Consider the following 21,628-nt stretch of genomic DNA (forward strand, 5'->3'; position numbering starts at 1 on the left):
AAGTAATTGAAGTAATAATCGTATATTTAATTGAAGTAATTTTCCATCTGTTAAATCGCAAAATTAAAAATGATCTATTTACCAAAATTCATGTTCGATTTATGTTTCTTCACATGTATATGAATTGATCCGCTAATGGCACAAAATTATCCGTCGCGTTCGTCACTTCGTAAAATGATACCACAGTATTTTAAGGATAAGTCTAAAGAACGGAGAGGTAAATAGGAGAAGTGGTCATGAATAAGTTATGCTTAGTGTAAGAATTTAAAAACAGAATGGTGAAAAGAGAACACAATAATATTAATTCGCATTCGAAAGAGAAACATTCATAAGAATATGATAGGAACAAAAAATGAATGCTAATAGCAATCGGTAATGCAGTAATTAAAAAAGAATTACAGATAAGCGGAGAGAACCAAAAACTGAAAAGGAAGTCGATATTAATGACGCAGGCACGCACACACAGACACACACACACGCGCACACACAAGAAATCTATTAAATTTTGTCTCAGTACTTTGCTTACTAGCCCTTGAAATTTGATTCCGAGGAGTATCCCTCCAAAAAATATTAAAATACTAAAAAACTACCTTGTTTTTGCAGTACCAGGATACACTTTTACGTAACGATGACACCTTTAATCTTTAAAACGCGAACAAAATCTTTATTTTCCATCGCTATGCTTCAGTTTGTTTCTAAACAACTATACTTTCTTTTCCACAGCCTGTTGGCTTATTATTTTAATTGCTTTTTATGATTTGTTAGCCGTCCACCTCTTGTAGATTCTGCGGGAGCTTATATCTCTTCTTTTTTCTTATAAGAGTAGCTTCCCCTCACACAATAAACGTTCTTAAATTAAACTCTTCAGTATTTCTTTATCCGATTACTGATAAAGAACCGAATTTGTGTTAATTAACTTAATAGCGCTGTTAAAAAACACGAAATCTCCACATCTCTATACCACACAGAATCTCTTTCGAGAAACCCAAGCAGTTACATTTTATTTTAATTTGGATAACCGAGATATGCTTAGCATTAGTGTCACAGTACTGGACTGAATAGTTAGCGTGAAAAATGATTTGTTTGGAACTTACAATTATCTGAATGACAATCTGTAAGAAAGCATAAGCGAAGGGTTAAAATAATGGCCGGTTGTCGGCCATAATAACTCTTACAGTTATGTCCTTTCTTGAATTGTATGCTGCCATCAAGAAAGCTATCAAAAGTACTCTGTCGATCTGCTATTCTGTGAACGGTTTGCGTGAGTGTGTCTTTATACTGTCATCATCTATTAATGAAATGATTGCGGCTAAACCAGTATGGTATTTTAACACTGTCGAATTTGTTCCTTTGACATATTGGTCTGTTCAGATGGCCATCGTAGAAATGCGAGGTTTTGTGTGCACCTATGGATAATTAGCAAGCTAACGGGGCTCATTACACGAGTTTCGGAGATTATCCCATTAACAGAAGTTAATTTCGGAGCAGCGTGTGTCTTTGTATTAAAGCCATAGAGATGGAGAAATCACAGGAATGAGCAATTCACTGGAGTACTTCATTCTAAAAAAAAACTTTTTATTTATTCAAAACGTAAGGCCATTATATCAACTCCCGAAAGGAATATAAGTGAAAGAAATATTTATCGCATTAAAGTAACTATATTATACAAGCACGCGCATTGTCCTGTGGAATGTGCACGTTTGAACAATGCAGATGAACAAATTTTATCACGCTAATCACGCGAGGCATGTGCGATATTGCATAAACATCAATCAATTCTCAACAATGGTTATGAATCATGACGTGCCTTACATTTCTACAGAAACCTAATTAGATCATTCTAATCACGTCATCACGCAGACAGGTTATGCACATTTCCATGTATTTTAATACTTATTCGCTTTGCAATTTCGCGTTGCGTAATTAAATTGAATAACCGCTTCACTATTCACAGAGGCGATAATGAATATTTTTTATGGTTTCCATTAGAGAGATAATATGGTGGTGATCTTAATGCATAAGATGTTTCATTACTTTTCTTCAGTTACGGTTCAGATACATAGGGTAACAGTAATAGAGTGGATCGAGAATGGATATTTGTTTTCCATAAAGGAGGCCATGTAAAAAGCATCATTACTCGCGATCAGATTACTCGCAGAGGAAATCCCTCATAGAAGGATTTCCAGTGTGTTTGGTGAGTGTGTAATTCTATCTTAGAAATGCACGCTACCGGTAAGGAAGTGGAAGTTCCGTCATAGCACATACTTATTTATTAATATAATAAATAAACAGATGAATAATTAACCATTAAAACATACAGATGAGCAGCATTTCTGGGTTATCTTCGTTATTCATATATTTCTACAACAGATGCTAAATTTTCCAATGAAAAAGATTTTTTCGTAGCCTGCAATTTTATATTAGAGATGTCAAACCGAAAACATAAACATTTATTGCCATTAATATAATACAACTGTCTTTTTCGTTGCATAAATTTGCATCCTGGACATACAATATTTGCATTGTACACGCGACTTCATTCTATAGAAAATTGAGGCGTTTCATTTTATTGGAGTGACGGACATGCAACGAACAAATTGAAATTCACTTCACGAGGTTAAAACTGTATATTTCCATCACACAGTGACGAAATCTCTCTCTCTCTCTCTCGAAATGCTGGATATGCTAGCCAAATGGAGGGCGTATTGCAGGTTTAAGTGTGCACTATAGAACAGTGCAAGTCTGCCCAGTCTGCTGCTTTCATTGGTAGCGATTCAGACTACAAGGGATAGCCTATTAGATGAGTGGCGTTAGTGATTGCCTTTATTCTGTTATAAGTAACAACCAAATGATGAGCATTGTTTCTGATGTCTGCTATTTCTTTATTCCAGATTCGTAAAACCTTATTTTATAGTAGTTATGAATTTCTTTCCCAAAAATGAATATGTAATGAATGACAAATTATATTTTAATAATGTTCATTGTTGCTTATTATCAACATTGTTTATCTTCATTTGTACTATTTGAAATATGTGATTCGTATACGTCCTTCCTACAAACGATAGACTGTAATATCTCTCTTTTTCTTATACTTTTCTTTCGTTTTTCTTCATTTGCTATAATAATATTTTTACGTAGTTAGATAGTGATGTGATTTAGATTATATAATGTTTTCTGCAAGTATATTTGTTACTTCATTAAATAGCTACAAATTAACCATTACAAGATATTAAGATTTAGATGTCATGCGCATCATCTCCTCTTCTTTAAGGATCGATTTGTCATTTTTAAATTGTTGAAATCTGGAAGTTTCCTAATTGTGTTACCATTCCATTAAAGCATAGCACTTTAAATATTGTTCGTTATTTGTAGTATAGAGGATTTTTTTACGTTTACGTTGAAGTCGTCTGCTATTATGAAATAATTATTTTTAAAATGTGTTAGCTATTTTGTTAGTTCATCACAGAATAGCCCTTACTTCCTTGCTGGTTTCTGTCATCAAGTGCATGCATCCTGTTATAATTAAGGTATGTCTGATTTAAGTCTTGGCATCATCATAATCAGTTGTTCATTTATGGTGGAATAACTATTAATCTTCATCTTCTGTTTTTATCCCTTAGAATGGTAATAATATTGCAGACTCGTATATAATATGTAATTGTGCGATTGGTAAAATGGAATATAACAGTTTTAATTAGCAGGTTGTTATTAGCGTATTTGAGTATCCAGGATATTTGGATCCTTGACGAGATATTGGCCACATCATTCTCCGAAGACTTCTTTGTCTGTAGGGATGAAAAATCCAATTTTCCGGGAGAAAACTCTCAACCTCCGTATGAGACCGGCTGACTCACCTTCACTTGAAAACACCAGATAAAGGTTCCTGGGGTGGTAGACGGAAATTGAACCCTGATATCTCTGGCTAAATATCTTCCTCCGCACCAACTGATCAACCCAAGTAATGAATAACAACTTCAAAAATATATATGTATTCCCATATCACGTTTTGAAGATCGCATTTTCTAGAATTCCAAATTTTTACCATGTTTTCATCTTTTTCTACCTTTTTTCCCCTGCTATATGTTCAGTATTTTATTTTGATACTTAGAAATTTAAGAATATTTTTCTTTTAATATGGGAGACAGTCCACCGTACAACCCACAACTTGGAGATTACTTATACAAAGGATAATTACGATCAGAATAAAAACATTTCCAAGTGATTTACAAATTGCTTGAAAAATAAAAGGCATTGCAGTTTAAAATAAATTTGGCTTACATCAAACGATTATCCCTGTAATATTTCTACACATACTACTAATACTCTTATTATTATTTGAGAGGAAACAACGCACTTCAGAATGTCAGTATATAGTTAGTCTTCATTTGTAAATAACGCAGAAAACAATATTGTCTTCGACAAATTTCTACACGCAAATTATTACACTTTTTTGTAGATTTTTTTTTAGATTTTCTTACCCACATTTTTCCTCCATATTTTCGTCATAACTTGCAAGTAAAAAAATTCCTCATATTGGAATTGGATTATAACAGTCCACCAAAATGATTTTATTATACTTGCCGAACAACTAAAGATATGAAGGGAAGTGTGTTATGTCTGTTAATTACATGTTTTTTCATGACGTTTCTTTCTATTTTGAGGGAAGAAATATCCTGCTCGTATGAGAACGGTTAATTAATCTTTAATATATTTCTTCAGGACAATTATATATATATATATATATCTTACGGTTGCTCGCGCTAGCCGGATTCGAACTCAGATCACTCCAACTAAACAGCAAATATCACTGATTGTGCTATGGAGACGCACAGAACGAAGTTGTGTTACCATGGGAACAGGTCATATCTCTTCGTGTGTGTACTCAAATTTCTCAAAGTGACGGTTAGCAGGGCGCAAGACGATGCTGAATGATATAAAGTGTTAAGATTTTGTGAATACGTAAAAAAAGAAAAAATTCTAGTTCTTTAAATTACGTTATATTCATATCATATTCATCATTTTATTAAAAACATTCCCAAAATTACAATTTGGGAATTGTTTTAATAAAATTATGAATATAACCCTTTAAGAATTATATTTTGTTTTTTAATCGGAACTTCTTTTCATTATTCTGTATATTCTGTACACATTTCGGTACTTATCCAATCTTAGCGCCAACCGTTAGCATCACAAAGTTTGAAATAAAGATAATGAGAAGATAAGTTTTTTTTTTCATCTAAATTTTCGTATAGTTGGGGTTCATGTGAAAATTAGCATTTCTAAAAAGGAGAAGTTCCTTGAATAATGAAATCCACGGCAATTAAATATATTCTTTATTAAGAAGCAAAACAATTTTTGTATGATTTAGAACCATCGGTTATAACCTAGTCTGTAACCTTCATTTTGTGCTTACTGATTTGTATTCCCTGAGGATGCCAATAGAAACAGATTGGCAAAACATGTAGGAGGATAAAAATAAAGCTACTTGATAAAGATTTTATAAAAAAGTGTAATAGTCTTATGAATAATTGTCAAGAAAAAATTCAACATACAGAAATGATAGAGTTTGGCTTCAAGTCTTTCGTTTCTTAATGATTTTGGCTTCAGCATGATGATATGTGAATTCAACAAATTCTTGCTTGGTTATTTTGTCTTCCGGAAGATAGATTTGGCTTCAAATATTTCTTTTCTTGATGATTTGGCTTGAACATGATGAAATGTGACTTCAAAATAGTGTTGCTTGATTATTTTGGCTTCAGTAAGATAGAATTCGGCTTCAAGTCTTTCGTTTCTTGATGATTTGGCCTCAGCATGATGAAATGTAACTCAAAATGTGGCTTCAACAGATCATTCCTTGATGATTTTGGTTTAAACAGACTTTTCCCCCTCTTGGGTATTTGCACCAATTTCTTAGATGAATTCCCTAAATTGCTTCAAAGAGATACAGACATAATTTATATGTTTATTCAGATACGACACGGGCACCTTAACACACACACTGATGAAAAGGCGGTAACGATATAATAGTTTATCATATAAAATCATTTAAATAAAGCAGGTTTTTGAAGTGAGCTGTGCGTAATATATACTCCAGTTTGTCTACTAGTTAATACAGAGCCTCAAATTATATTTTGACAGATATGATGTTATTTACTCTTGGCTCATTCGCATCTTTTGATGCTAGCAAATGGACTAGTTAGTTGAAGAGCTTGCGCTTTCTCCAAATCCTATTCTACTCACCTCAACATTATATACTCTTTTGTACTTTAGCCTCCGGCTCTGTTTTAGGCCTTTGTCCTACAGTACGAATACTGTTTCATTAATGCAAGAGATATTTGCCTTGGTGTACTTACTAAACGACTTAATATGACACGGCGAGATCAGATAGTCACATTAACGGTAATCTAAATGAATTACGTCACGCTTCAGGAAAAACTCGCGGTGACTCCTAACCAAGTCACATTTATGGGCTTCAAACTATGTTCGAATTATATTAGAGTAACACGAAGAAATTAAAACGTGTCCCAATACTGGATAATGCATTTATATATGCATATTTAAAATAGCAGTTAATGAAATGCATAAATCCACAGTACAAACAGAAACTTTTGTCAATTACAAACAATTGTTAATAGGAATATTTGTGTGTGTGTGTGTGTGCGTGCGTCCATCCATCCATCCTAGCGTATAGTATTTAACTGAGGAAAACGTGGAGGATGCCTTAACAGTATGTATTTGTTCGCTTTTCAGTGCAATCTTTATTCAAAATAAAGTAACAATATTTGGGTGACATATTTGTAAAAATAAAAATATTATCATTATTAAACAAACTTCCACCGTGAGACAAAAGATCCTAATAAATATTTCATAGTTAGCTTGAAGACAATACGGAGTTTTGGACGCGTTTTTTTTATGAAGTCCTAAATAGGGTTATAAAACGGAAACTTCTCCACAGTTAAGATAAAATCAGTCCCGACACTACCGCCGCAAATATAAAAAGACACACAGCGCGATAATGACTGTGTTGCTATTATGCTAAGAAGGGGATGAAGTCGGGGAGACACTATTTCACTAAGCCATCGCCTCCGGAAATTTCAAAGAACGGCCGTATAAATAGAGATCCTATGCAAAACATAGATTTTGTGTCGTGGGATTATTTTAAAGTCTATTTATCCCTTGTAAGAGAGAACAACAGATCGTTTTAAAAGAAAGACATAAATATTAGGAAAGGCGTGCATTTTACTCTCTTGTAATGAGTTAGCTTTTCATTATACTTGGGAATATCGATAACTGTTTTAATGGCTTTAATAATGTTCGCGAAGTACATTAAGAGAGCTACCATTAAGTGGAATGGTTCTCTCTCTTTGCACTAAAAGAGAATGCTTCTGAAAACAATGACTACATCGACAATGTCCTTCCCGAATACGATATTTCTAGTTTTCTACATGGATTTCTTTCACTTCTGTTAAAATGAATTTAAACGTTGCTCAGCTTTCTGTTTCTGTGCAATTTTTATACCTTTGATGGTATTTTATGAATAAATGTTTAAAATGCCAATTAACTTCATAATCAGCAGACACTCTTTATGATGCCCGAAGCTATATGCTATCGCTTCGTAGATGCTACAAAAATAAAATTATTTCGCTTTTCTTCCAGTGTGATGCTTGCAGAATTAATTACGTGTGTGTGTGTAAAAGCGAAAAATGGATTTCCGGGGTGTCTTTCAAGTTCGCATTACGAATGGCACGTCTTACTAAATAAAGTACTGGTTTAGATTTCCAATAATCTGCTTAACAAAATTCTAAAGACGATAACCATCAAATAGATCTTGTGCTGGAAAGAAATGAAAATATTTTCTCGCATTAGTGATTCCATACAAATTTTCTCTATACTGCATATTAAAGCTACTAAATATCATACCTTATTACTCAAGGTCTGTCAGCTCCATATTTTTGGGTCAATTGTTTCAAATAATAGTTTCTCGGCATCATTTTTGTTTGCTAATTCTGACTATAGACTTAAAAATATTACGTTATTTTCTTTGAGGTCGTAGAAGGTTAGCATCAACCATCCAATAATATCAATGCACAGATGAGCAAGTTTCAGAGGTTGGATGGTCGTTTGTTAAAGTACTTGGAAGACGCTCTGGCGAAAAAGACCAGAGTATGAATATCTTATAGGATGGCCAATATTAGTTAGTAATATTTTTCAACTGAAAGGTGAAGTAGGCGAATAATAGAAGAATAGGGAGGGGGGATTTATCTTTTGGAAATTCTGGGTTTCTTTTAAGCAAACAGATAAACTGATGAATAATCATCTGCATGATCATGATCTTGCATCTGTTCAGGTCAATCGACAATCCATCTTTCGTCGATTCTCTCATTTCCTTATCGCACATGACTAAGAGAACAATAATCAGTCAACTCTTTCCACTTATCAAAGCATGTTACATCCCCGGATGCATTACGAGATTTACTTTTGCGAAATAAAAATGGTCTCGATATTTAATTGGTAAAATAAACTTAAAAAGAGATACAAACTTAGGTTTCTCGTATATGGTATAATTGTTATAATAATGAACATTGCCGCATTATAATAAGGACCTTTAAAATGCTATTGCGAAACCAACCTTGTATGACAGTCAGTGACTGCTTTATTAAAACATGGTCTACTACACATAAATTTATTCTAAACTATTTAGTCCAACCAAAATTCAATCTAATTATGATATTTTATAAAGAATTTTCTTGTAACAGATTATCAAAATTCGTTAAGCCATTTCATTTTAATTAAAAAAATCTCTGCATAACTTGTTAAGAACGCCTGACCAGGATTACCTAGGTGGATTTAAGTTCGAAGGATTATCAAGAACTGAAAACTTCAACTGTATTCGCTATAGAACAAGTAAAACATTTCAGCTATTTAATCACAGTTTTCAGTGAAGATGACAAATTAAATATTGAAATTGGGAATAGAATGAGCAAAGATGACATAGTGGGAAGCCAGTTGAATACGTTTATATCAAATAAAATATAAATTAGCCAAAACGCTAAACTAGGGCAGTGTTCAAACTAGTTTTAAGATATGGATATGAGATGGTGATTATAAATAAAATAGTTAATGTAGACTAGATATATGAGAGTTCTAAGTAACCTTGGCAAAGTGAACAGATGGCATTATTGATAGAATCCTTAAAAATGAAGATATTCGGAAGGAAATTTTAGAATTTCCTTACTAATATCTATATCACATTATTATCACCTAATATCTGTAGCACATTATATATAATGTGCTACAGTCACCAGTATTGAATGGGAGAGAAAAGGTTAGTATCAAGTTTTTTTTTTTTTTTTGCCAAGATGGCAGAGGAAGACCAAGATCAAGATGTATTGTTGAGAAATATAAGGCACTTCTCCCTTCAGTGAGAAGTGTCTTAGAACAGCGCTTCCCAAACTGCGGGCCGCGGCCCCACCCTTGGGGACCGTTAGTTTTGTTAAGGGGGCCGTGAAATAATGAAAACAAATGTAAAATGTTTTAATACTAAGTGTGCCATGTCAAATGTATGGAGGATGCTAAAAATGTAATATTTGCATTTGATTTTTGCAATATTCTCTGTGTATGTTTTATATTGAATATAAATATAATAAATATTATGATAATATATGTCTGTATTACGATTTGTTTTTCCGATGGGGGTCATGAAATATTTTAATTTTTCCAAGGGGTCCTTTACATCCATAAGTTTGGGAAGCACTGCCTTAGAAGACCGAAATGCCGGGTTTGACAATATTGGAGTGCTTACAAGTGATAGACTAATCTGGGGGACGTTAGTAAGACATTTGGGAAAGTTAATCGTGTCATACTATCTTAGTATCCTGCCATCCAATGGTGGTGGCAGGATACTAAGATAGATGAATCTGGAGTCAATTTCTGTTGAAGATTACTAATGGTGAGAATATAAAATATATAAAAGTAAACTAATTTAGAACAAAAAATATATGCGTGCTCCTAAAATGAGAAAATTATAAGAAAAATATTTATTTTTCGTAATTTGAATTCATGTGGATTACATAAAGTAATAAACGATTAAATCAGCAGAAAACTAACAAGGTGTTTCTTTATATGTGCAATCTGTAAGCTAATATAAGTGTAGAATGAACCATTTTTGTGATGGAGAGGAAAAGATGCGAATTTTTAATAACTTAGAGTTTCTACTAATATTGATTTTCTACAGCAATTTATGGGGGAAATTGTTGACATTTGTGAAAACCAAATATATGTTTATTTTCTTTTTAACTCAGTTGCGAATTGCTTTTATCAATTTGAACGGAGTATTCACAGTGTAACGAATTAATCAATCAATAAAAAGAAATACTCCAATTTTAAGAAATTAAAAATCATCCTTTGAATTTTTCGATTATCATCACGACATATATCAACTCTTGCACAAAGTTAAATTCCCAAAAGAAATGCATTCATTTAATTTAAGATTGCAATAATGATTTACATTTTAAAGGTCACCCTCAAAGTAATGTTGTTTGAACGACGAGCTATCGCGACTCATAACTTTGTTTTCAACCGTGGCACCATCTATTAGCAAGGAAGTGAAAGAAATTCAAATTTGCAAATAATTTCCAAAAAATAATAATAATAAACATATGAAGTACAAGCGTAGAGAAAGAGAGAGAGAGAGAAGTAATAAGTACTTAAATTTGTTCTGCAGATAATATGTGGGATCCGTATTATTAAACTTCTCCTCAAAACATTCTCCATCCGAATTGCTTTTATTTGATAAACTTTCCTAAACATTTTTTTTCATTTTTTCCACTTTAAATCTACGATTTTATTACTCAGAGCAGTCTCACTGTCATGGAGACTAAAGTCTTGCTCTCTAATGAACAGGCCTTGGGTTGAAATCCCACTGCCGAATGACGTGTATGAACGTATTCAAGTGGTGGATGAATTTCACCGCTCGGTGTGACACCACCCCACTCTGCTTATTGAAACTCTGAAGTAACGTGAACAGGTCCATGTTCGTTTTCCACAGCACATTCCGGATTATTTAAAGCGTAGTTATTCCCCCACAGTACTTACAAGTGCTATAGAATTGAACTCTTTAGTTGCATATCCAATTCTATGGACAAAATTTCAGCTTCCTACTAGCCCCTCATGGCCATTCATTTACTGATATCACACTGCTATTGCTAAGCCCACTACGTTTATATTTCAAATTCATGTGGCAATGTGATGCCTGTGAGGAATTTTCTTACTCGCTGCCCATCGTCGGCTTGGGCGTTGTGAACAAGCCACTTGCGACCAGGTTTTTAGAAAGCCACACGAGACATATTGCTGTCTGATTTGTGAAGATTTAATTTGTTATACATGGTGTTTCAAAAAGAATGACCCGATTTCAAATAATTATATTTAATAATGAAAATGTTGTACAATTACAAAACGCCTTCTGTTGACTAGACACCATCTTCTGATTAACTAAGCGTAGCGGCTATTTGGGTGCTAGTAGTGGCATCTAACGGTTGTCATATCAAACACTAGGCCAAGGTCGTTCACATGGTAAAGTCGAATTCATTTGTGGAAAAGAGGAAAAAATGCTTACATTTCTTAATGTAATTTCTTTATATGCCAAAACTCTTATTATGTGTATTTTTTTAATTAACAACAATTTTAGTTCTTACCGTGCTAGGCCTTGTCACACAGGCGCTGATCTTAATATATATCCCATTGAACAATACAATAGAAATTGTATTGTTATCTTGAAAGCAGTTTGTCACTTCACTTCTTTGTATAGTTTCTTTTAAACAGCAACCAAGTGAGCAAACACAGTTAATTGGGGGAACAATCCATTAACTTCTCATTATGGTTGAAAATAGTTCATTACTTTCTTAAATGCTTCTAGTATTTAAGATCAAAAGTCTTCTTTGAAATATTAATTCCCAAATATAATCTGGGAGGAAACAAAACTTTTAGCTCATAAAGGAATTAATTTCCTATGCCATGTTGCTTCAGTGTAATTCTGTAGGCATTTCTTTATTTCAACAACACCACAATGACAGCATCTCTTTCACACTTCAGGCAGAATCTTCATCGCTTTCGCTCCCCTCAGCTACATGTAAAAGACACTCTCAGACAACCTCCGATGTGCACATATGTCTATCGAACCATCCCCCTCAGACAGACCTTTAATTAATTTTTGACGAACAGTAATATGTGAAGCTAAGCTCTAATCCCAGGAGCAAAAGGATGAGATACTTTCATCATTCAAAGAGTGCAAATAAAAGACCAAATTGATAACTTCTCCACAGGCAAGCAAGCTCTTGACGTTTCTCCGGCCTCTAGTCGCTCAAGAGTTTTGCATCGAAGCCGAGAACAATGAAGTGGCTTCAGATACTTTGAAATGACCAGCTGAGATCGAGAATATGAGTCCTATTAAGTTGGACAAGCAAAATTATGAAAACTTTGAGCGAAACACTGTACTAGTGAAATGGATCTTATTGGCTTAAGCTATTCGTATTCATTCAATGAAATCTGCAGATTAATTAAAGTTGTTTAACGTTGCTTTGTTGTATTTTACTACTTTGATGACACTTTAATCTTGAACGACCTTGTATTTTAATTCAATAATAATGTCAGTTATTGCAATCCCAGTTGCAGTAGAATATCTGTTAACTAATGAAACCTTATTTACGTGACCCAAAGTTTAAGCATACCTATTTTGGAAGAAAAAAAAAACGCTAAAGTTTTGAATTCTGTTTAGCGTATAATAAAATAAGTAAAATATAAATAAATATAAAATAATATCAGAAACACTCCATGAACTTAATGAAATGTATATAACACTTTCCCCTTAAAAAAAGACTGCTAGGTTATTATATATGATACACAATTTGCTGATGAAATTGGACTGCTTTGTCAGAGGATATCTTTATCAGGGTTTTTCCTCCCCGAAAATCAAGTGTTCATCATCGAAAATCAGGCACATCGCCCAGAATTACGCACACCCAATTAAGAAACATAATACTCTTGCCTCATTGTAGAATCAAGAAGATTTTAGTGTATATTTTGGAAAGCCATTCCTTGTAATTGCCTCATATGAATGCGGCTGATGGTTTCTCCTCATAAATTCTAGTTTGATATCCACAGTACATACATGCCTCGTATTACACTCACCTGATAGAAATGTTGCCTTGGAACAAAAATAGCAACGGTTAATCAAGTGGCATCCCTGTATTATGTCAACTATTCACTGGTGAAGCCTTCGTAGACCATTAAATATTGTGAAAATATTTCCATAACTGGTATCTAGAATGCGAATGTATAAACACAGTCGTTCTATATAGAAAGAAGATTCAGGAATTGCTCTCATTTTTGGATTAGAACTTTTTCAAGGTTAACATTTTTGGATCAGAATTTTTTTAAAGGCTAACATTGTTTGGATTAGAACTTTTCAAGGCTAACTTTTTAGGATTAGAACTTTTCAGAAAGAACTATGGCTTTGAAAAGTTAGTACTGTATGTCTGATCATGACATGTGTGATGGACTTGTGCTTAGGAAAAAAATTAAGTTTATATGAAAATAAAAATAATCAGGAAATATTATTGCGCTTCCTATATATGGAAAGCCAATAGCTTACAATAAAATTTTATGAATAAAGCCTTGGAAATCTCTAAATAATGAAATCAAAATAAAAACCATTGTGACTTTTAGGGGATGTAATAAACTTATAAATTGTGTTTTGAGTTGTAAAACAGATGCAGTATTCTCTCATATAGAGACAAACCGCCAAGTGTACTGTACCACTTAGCTCATACTTGAAACACAGATGCCAGTCTTTCATGCATGAAGAAAAGTTACCAAGAAACATCATGAAGTCTATTTTTATGAAACGAAATAGCAATAATGTCCAAGTTAACTGCCAGTCAGTTGGATGGCCTTTGTTTTCATCTCTTTAATTAAGAATTGTCTTTAATTAAAGAAGTCAGTGTCGTAGCTCAACTTCAGTGTTTTCTTCGCGGTCTAGCAAGAGTTCGTTGACGGGTACAGGATTTGCTTATGATGATGAAGCGATGAAGTAACATTTTTATTAGTGTGAGAAATTTAAGAAAAGGAAAGGAAATGTTTTCGATCTGTTTTCTGTAGATAATGTACAGAAAATAGTTTAAAAAATGTATACATCAAGCACTTTATTTCGAAATATCTAGTTTGAAATATCACCTTTTATATTATTTCTTCCCATGAAGGACGGAAACAATTTCAAGCTAATTCAGGTCTGTTAAGTACGGTGATCTCACCTCAGACGATGCCAATCTTATCTCCCTTCTAAAATACATTCATAAGCGTCATGTCACAGTGGGATTCGAGCTCACATCCTGTCGATTAGATAGCGTAGATTCGATTCGTTCAGTAATTTTATAGCATAAGAATTTTGTCTAATATCACTGGACGAAAATCATATGATCAAATTCAACCACATTAAAGTAATACATTTAAACTAATTTAAAGTTTAAAAAAAAATCGTTTTGATTTTCTTCTCCTTCACATTCTCTCAAATATTTCAAATCAAACTTCCTCCACTTTATCTCAGTTATTAAGAACAGCAAATGTTAATGAGCTCACTATTTTCTTGTTGAACAAGAAATCTCTTCATAGGTTTGGACGAAAAATGTGGATTGATTCATGTCTGTTTGTTTTTGACTATTTTTAAATAAATTCCATCCACGAAGTACATATTGGTACTGCGAGTGAACTAAGGATAAGATAAAGGTAATTCCCGGATGTATTGATTCTTTGTCCAAGTAAAATTATCTTGGGTAGGCTGACATACCTGATTTGAACAAGAAATAATAATTACATTCAGCAACGATTAACTGTCCACATTAGCATTCTTTAAGCCACCACATTTCATTTTTTCTGCTGTTGAGTCCGACTGATGAGAAATGTGTGCTCTGGTGATATCTCTCATTCTACCGCCTTTATCTATCTAGAATTGGTCGCTTCTGCGAAGTGACCAATTCATGCTATGGAGTATCCGTTTGTTGTAAAATAACCAATGAAAGCCTACATTCTTACATAAAATCAAAAGGATTTCTGTGAAGTATAAACAGTTCTCAATACCGTTCGATATAGCTATATTCGAAATACCCACCTCTACTGTTCTATTAACTTAATGTTCGAATTTGATATCCACAACACATACATGCCTCTTAGTACAAAACAATTTAGAGCAAATTAAGTGCTAGTATTTAGTGAAGGAAGGTATTCGCATCTTTCTTAACTAAGCTAGGTTTGGATTATTAGGATTAACGAAAAGAAATAAGGAACCAGGTTTGTATGTCTGTTATGTACTCACTGGCTACCTTTTCTTTTGAGAGGAAAACATGAATTAAGAAAAAAAAAAGAAGCTCTTAAATCACTTTGATTAATAGATTATAGAAAATATTCCTCGCCTCCTACACCTGATTTGAACCTAGTGCTTATTTTAAATTATGGGCATCTATCCGCTCTTCATCTTATTCTGAAGACGTCATCCAAGCAAGTTGAATTTGATCTAAGAAACCGAAATGCATCCGTGGATCCTGAGATATTTAACATTAACCGAGTGTATACGAATATTGTATATGGTGTTCCTAACGGTGCTGTGCGTACTTTTCATTTATTAGCGCATTTTAGGGATTCTCCGACTTGATTATTTTTTTCTTCGCAAAGATGAACCGAAATATCTTTATTCTCATGACAACAGCGGTTGATCGAAGAGCTGCTTTCAACTGGAGAGTGATATCATTTGGAAAACGGGGCCCTAAAGCGACTTTAGCATAGTTGTTACTAAACATCTCTTAAAGAGCGTGTAAGATTAGGAAATCAGAAGACAAAGGGAAATAAATAAACCAACAATAGAAAAGAAACGTATTTTCTTTTAGGATTGCGGCTTTTCAATGCTACAGAAAACTAAGGCAACTCGTGACAAATGTGGAGTAAGTTCTGCAACCACTCACAATGCTGTCACTTCCGAAAGTTGGATTACAGAAACTGGCTTTGGTTAAGACCACGTTTTCCTTTACTGAATATTTAACTCACGTGAATATTGTATGCCTAACGCAGAATGCCGATCAGTAAAAAAATCTAAAAGAAATGAATTAAATGAATGCTCAGTTCTACTTTCAAGCTTTTCAGTGAAGGTACTGGCAAACATAAGATAACATCAGTCCTCCCAAAACTTACTTATCTATTCTTATCTGAGGATTAGTGGAAATCAAAATAGACAGAGCGTCATGCTCATTACCAGTTCATTCGAATCCGTATATGCAATATTGATAACATCGAACCAAGTGATGTGCTGTAACATCGTGTCTCTGTTCCAGATTAGGCAAACTGAGCCTTTTCCCAATATTTCGAATAAACTATCTCTGTTTATTTAAAGATATCGTGCTTAGAAAGAACGGAATAGCCCAGCAGAAATTACAGTCCTTATTGAATACTTTAGTGCTACTCGTCCTATTGCATCTTATCTAAATAAACAGCTGCATGAGACTGCTAAGCCATCTCTCTCTCTCTCTAACTGTTATTCTCTATTTCTAGTGCCTCCGGATATCCTAGTGGCAGAAAGTAGTTCTGATGTCATCGCACGTGAAGGAACCAATGTTTCCCTTAAGTGTAAAGCAAAGGGCTATCCGGCCCCTGCTGTAACATGGAGAAGAGAAGACAATGAGCCGATTCCTTTAGGAACCTTGCAAGGAAAGAAGATACTAGGTGAGTCGAACTATATTATTGAAAACAAGAGTTTAGCTTTCGGCATACTTCTCTGGTGCATTTTATTTCGAAGTATTGATTTGGTATATGAGAACGCTGTTTATTCATTCTATCACTCACCAGCACACATACACTTATAATAAATATGACTTATGTTCGTTTGGTGGTCAATAAATATTTTTCCTTGGTGTTAATGAAGTTATATTAAAACATTTTCAGAAATTTAGATTGTGAATCCGTATTCGTAAGTACACTATTATTATTATTACCCCAAACGCTCAATGATCTGTGGAAAGTAATCCTGACTTCCCATAGGCCTCCCGTATTTGCAGTTCTGACAGTAGGAAGAAGACGGTATTAACTATTACGGTAGTGGTCATAAAATTTCGACTGGACAGTATAATTTCTTTGCTTATACAACACACTAATCAAATTGAGTATTGAGGAAGGAAAAGTTAAAATAGTCAGCATATACAGGGTAGTTCAAAATTCCACGTATAAACTTTGAGGGGAGGTAGAGAACATTAAAATCAACCATATTCACATAGGAAAGCATGACCGGAAACGCCATCCGAAAATGATAGGTGGCGCTGTTCGCCAGCGCTCCAGATGAGCAATTGGGGCTTCCTCATTCAAGCTTTCGACGCGTACGAAGAACATGCGTCGTTTTACGAACGCTGAGATGGTAGACATGCACCTCGTTTACCATATTATGTATCCAACTACTATTGAACTGTTCACTTACGCCTAATAAAGTTTTTCACACTGCTTACTGCCTTGTGTTATTTCTGTATCTTTGTGTCCCTGTTAGTACCTTCCGGTCATGCTTTCCTATGTGAATATGGTTGATTTTGATGTTCTCTACCTCCCCCCTCAAAGTTTGTACGTGGAATTTTGAATCATCCTGTATACGTATTGTTCTTATTACTGAGTCCTAACAGCCATTTCTCTCAACCTTTTCGTTGAAAAGATATTGATTGCATTTATTAGTTTTGAATTTAGTATAAATTCAAATTTTATCAAGTTTAGTTTTTATAATTATTACTGTTAAGATAGTGGTTATTTTAATCAGTAGCATTTAATAAACAAATCATTATACGTATCCAAAAACGTTTGTATCATCGTTTTTTCCCTTGCCTTTTGAAAACAAAAATGGAGGAGCTCTCTTTATCACACGTAGGTGAATTTTGCATTTAGCCATTTTTACGCATAATACGCAGTTAATTAGATCAGGTTCAAAAACGAGGAATCATGCTGATAATTGATTTAAGCTTCATTTAACACGAGTAAAATCAATATTTGTTTAATCCACGAATGGTATTATATTAAAAAATTAGACAGAATAAATTACATATTAGATGAAAACTTTCATTCCAAGGCAAGAAAAATTAGTTGCTTCTAAAACTGTTTTTATTTAAAGTATTCTTTCAGAATTTCGTCAAATAGACAACGCTTGATCAAAGCTTATGAAATTCTCGCTTATGGATTTGCATCATTTATCAAAGCCATCTCACTGGACAAAGTAAAATAAATGACTGCTTGAATTAGAATACAAATAGACTTGAATACAAATAGACAGTTGGTGTGCAATTTAAGCACAAGCTCTTAAAGGATTAATAAGAAACCAGTGGGCACACCAATCAAGCCCATCAGAAACTATCTGGAAAACCTAACGTCATGTACTCGTATATTAATATTAAAATTAGAATTCAAATTGTGTATTTAAATTTGAAACGTTATTGAAATATATTGTATTTTCTGCTCTGTTGTCCTGAAAAATTATAATATTTCAAGACAGTAGGGTGCAGCACTTCGAGCCAATCACTGTATACGTGATCGTTATATACAACATATAAAAGTTTCTTCGGCTAAACAAATCTCCATCTTTTCTCAAACCTTCCAAGTAAAACTTTCTTTTCACATTCTGTCATCATTTAAAAAGTAATAATAATGATAATAAAAATCTCTTGACAGTAGATTTGCAAGAGTGTAGGATTATACGCGGATAATTTATCACTTCAGATTCAAACATTCCCTCTTGGTTAATCTCACTTTTCAGAACTCATTTACTCCTAAGGGAATTCTCTTTTAAATCAGCTCTTTGTTCTGACATCCCTCCAAAAATAATCCGGAGTACTCTCTCGGGAAATAAGATTAAAATCAGCTCTTTCTCATTCCATCGTATATTTTTTGTTATACTCAGGACTGCAAAATCTTTTTCGGTATAAATGTATCCATTTATTAAAAGTACAACCCTCTTGTAGATCTGAATGAGTCCAATCTTCTATATTATCCTAGTTATTACTTTCACGAGATTACCTAATCTCGTGAAAATAATAACGACTAATATGGACGAATATTTCTTTTAATTGTTACATTAAGAAAAACAAATTGAACTTATATGGCTTGGGTTTCCTTTATATATGAACACAGGTAAATATGCTCTATCACGAGAACATTTCATCTGCATACTAATTTTCAACAAATATTATCGTGTATCGTTTGGAAAACGAAACTCGTCCTCATCATCATCTCTTCTATTCTGAAGAATTTTAATTCTAATCCTAATAGAATAAACCTATAATAATAATAAATCTATAAAAAGAATAAACCTATTATTTATATCTATCTATCTATATATATATATAAAGTGTATGTAAAAAGCATTTTACCTTGGGTGTATTATACGTTAAAGATACCAAGAAATTTTATAAACTTGGTTTTAATCCTTTTTTCTCAAGTAAGCAAACAAGCAAGTAAGCTAGATTTGCGCCTGAAGTATTTTCAGGTCTGAGGCAACTCGTAGTAAAGGTGGCATAAGCTCTGATCACTTGCCTAAGTGTCCCATAATACAAAGCATATATCCTTACTGACATGCATAATGCTATGTATTATTCCTTCCCATATAATTATGGGAAGGGTCACTACCCAGACTGGTTTCCACCTTTATTGAGGTCTCGTCAGTGGGAGCCAGACCCAGAGGTGGTGATACCAAGGTTGAAGTAATGCAGAACTTTACAACAATTTAATTTAATCATGTTGTACAAATATACTTGTTCACTATTAAAATGGAAGGGACATTTCGAAATGTCCGTGTTTATTAGGCTTTCCAAAGGGATGGAGAATAGCCGTTAAAGGTTTTTCGCAATTTATGAGTAAGGCCATTTCAAGATCTTGCTCATGGAGGATCATTTGCTCGTGTTCCAGTTATTGAAATGTCTCTATCAGCATCTATCGAGCTAAGGCTTTTATATATATATATATTTATTTATTTTTTATTTTTTTCCACAGACAAAACCTCCATATATCTATGAGTTTATATATATTTAAAATAATGTAATCATGACACTCTCAGTGATTCTTAGATATATACAGCAGCACAGATATCCCATTAGCCTTCTCATTAATCCAAATTTATCCAAATTTGGATTAATTTGGATTAATTAATTAAAAAAATTATCCAAACCACTGCATGCTTGTTTTTTCCCATTAACTGCAATTTATTCCTAAGGTAATAGGAGCCACCCTCTCTCAGGAGCGTTGACAAATTGAAGAAACAGACTGCGCGTAGAATCAGCTAGAGATATGGCATTTCTCTATTATCAATGACATATTTGTAGTATTCTAAACTGGAATAAGCATATCAGAATATTTTTCTTCTAAACAAAACTTTAAGAAATTCTGTACTAACTGAAACAGCGTTACGTAAGGAAAATTGCTATAGAAATTTGAGAGAACATAAGTTGAAGTAGAAATCTAGGTCATATTTATATGAAAATATTTGGTAATTTGGAGATTTATCCAAAATGAGAAATAATTAACGCAAACCGCATATTTCCAGCTAACATTTAGGTGTTTCTCCTTTATATATAAGGAACGGGGTTTACTTATAAAAATGCTACAGAATATACGGAAAGCGTGTTATGTAGGTATTAACTTTTCTCCAATAGCACATCTTGGATGCCGAATGTCTTAAATACAATTTACGAAAGAAAAGGATTGTAAGAGTGCTGCAGAAGGGAAAACCGTGTCCACCTTTACGACAAGAAAAGAATTCCTGCAACGTGTTTGGTATAGTTAAGAAACCCCTCTCTTTACTCCGCTCCAGCAAGAGAATGACACACTGGATTTGTTGATATAAATAGCTTTCTTGATGGAGAACCCACACTGATGTCGGGTGAATAGTTGTAGCAGTCGGTTGTAATGGTCTGCCGACTAGAAAGGATTTCAGCGAATCAAGTAATCGCCTAGAGTGTAGCATGGAAGCCAAATGGTTCATTCCTTCAAAAATTGCCTTTGTTTACTGAAGGAAACGATTTTTTTTTCCCGAGGAATGATAGCTTATATAAGAAAAAAGTAAGATACTCTTGAAAGTTGGGTGGTTTTGTGGGTTTTCGAAACTATTATTTTAGAAATCCTAAAAACTAAGATGAAACTCGAAAACAAAACGCTGTAATTAGGGTTATAATGCATTTAAGGAGGGGCGGTAATATCCTCTAAATTCCCAAACGTGATTTAAATTTAAAATAAACACCAATATAAAAGCAATTTGTTTACTTATAACAAGTAAATGTTTTGCTAGTTTCAGAACAATTGTGTAATCTCTTAGGAATTTACGTTAGATTTCAATGGTTGCGTATTCCTATTCTATATCCATTAAAATTCAAACTTTACATTAGAACTTCGTTTGCATTTAACAAACCAAACAAGAACTTATTCAAATTAAAGCAAATAAATTAAATAGATGTAAATGTAAGTGGTTGTTGTAATGCTAATACAGTAAATGTGGTTTATGGAAACGACATCTATAATTCACATTTTCTAAAACAACAGTTTTGTGACAATAACAGGCAGACTCATTTAATGT

At 33.5% G+C, this 21,628-nt stretch overlaps 1 protein-coding gene across 2 annotated transcripts in view; it reads left to right on the forward strand.

Annotated features, from left to right (window-relative positions):
• LOC150098186 (lachesin-like) overlaps positions 1–21,628 on the forward strand; it is a 426,324-nt gene that overhangs the window by 347,544 nt on the left and 57,152 nt on the right. For both annotated transcript variants that reach the window (XM_090406556.1, XM_090406555.1), the window contains exon 4: positions 16,591–16,761. In XM_090406556.1, coding sequence (XP_090262682.1) covers positions 16,591–16,761 — 171 coding nt within the window. The remainder of the gene's footprint in view (positions 1–16,590; positions 16,762–21,628) is intronic.

This window comes from Typopeltis vanoorti, chromosome 16 (assembly GCF_054136105.1).
Source record: "Typopeltis vanoorti isolate ZY-2024b chromosome 16, IOZ_Tvanoo_1.0, whole genome shotgun sequence".
NCBI lineage: Eukaryota > Metazoa > Arthropoda > Arachnida > Uropygi > Thelyphonidae > Typopeltis > Typopeltis vanoorti.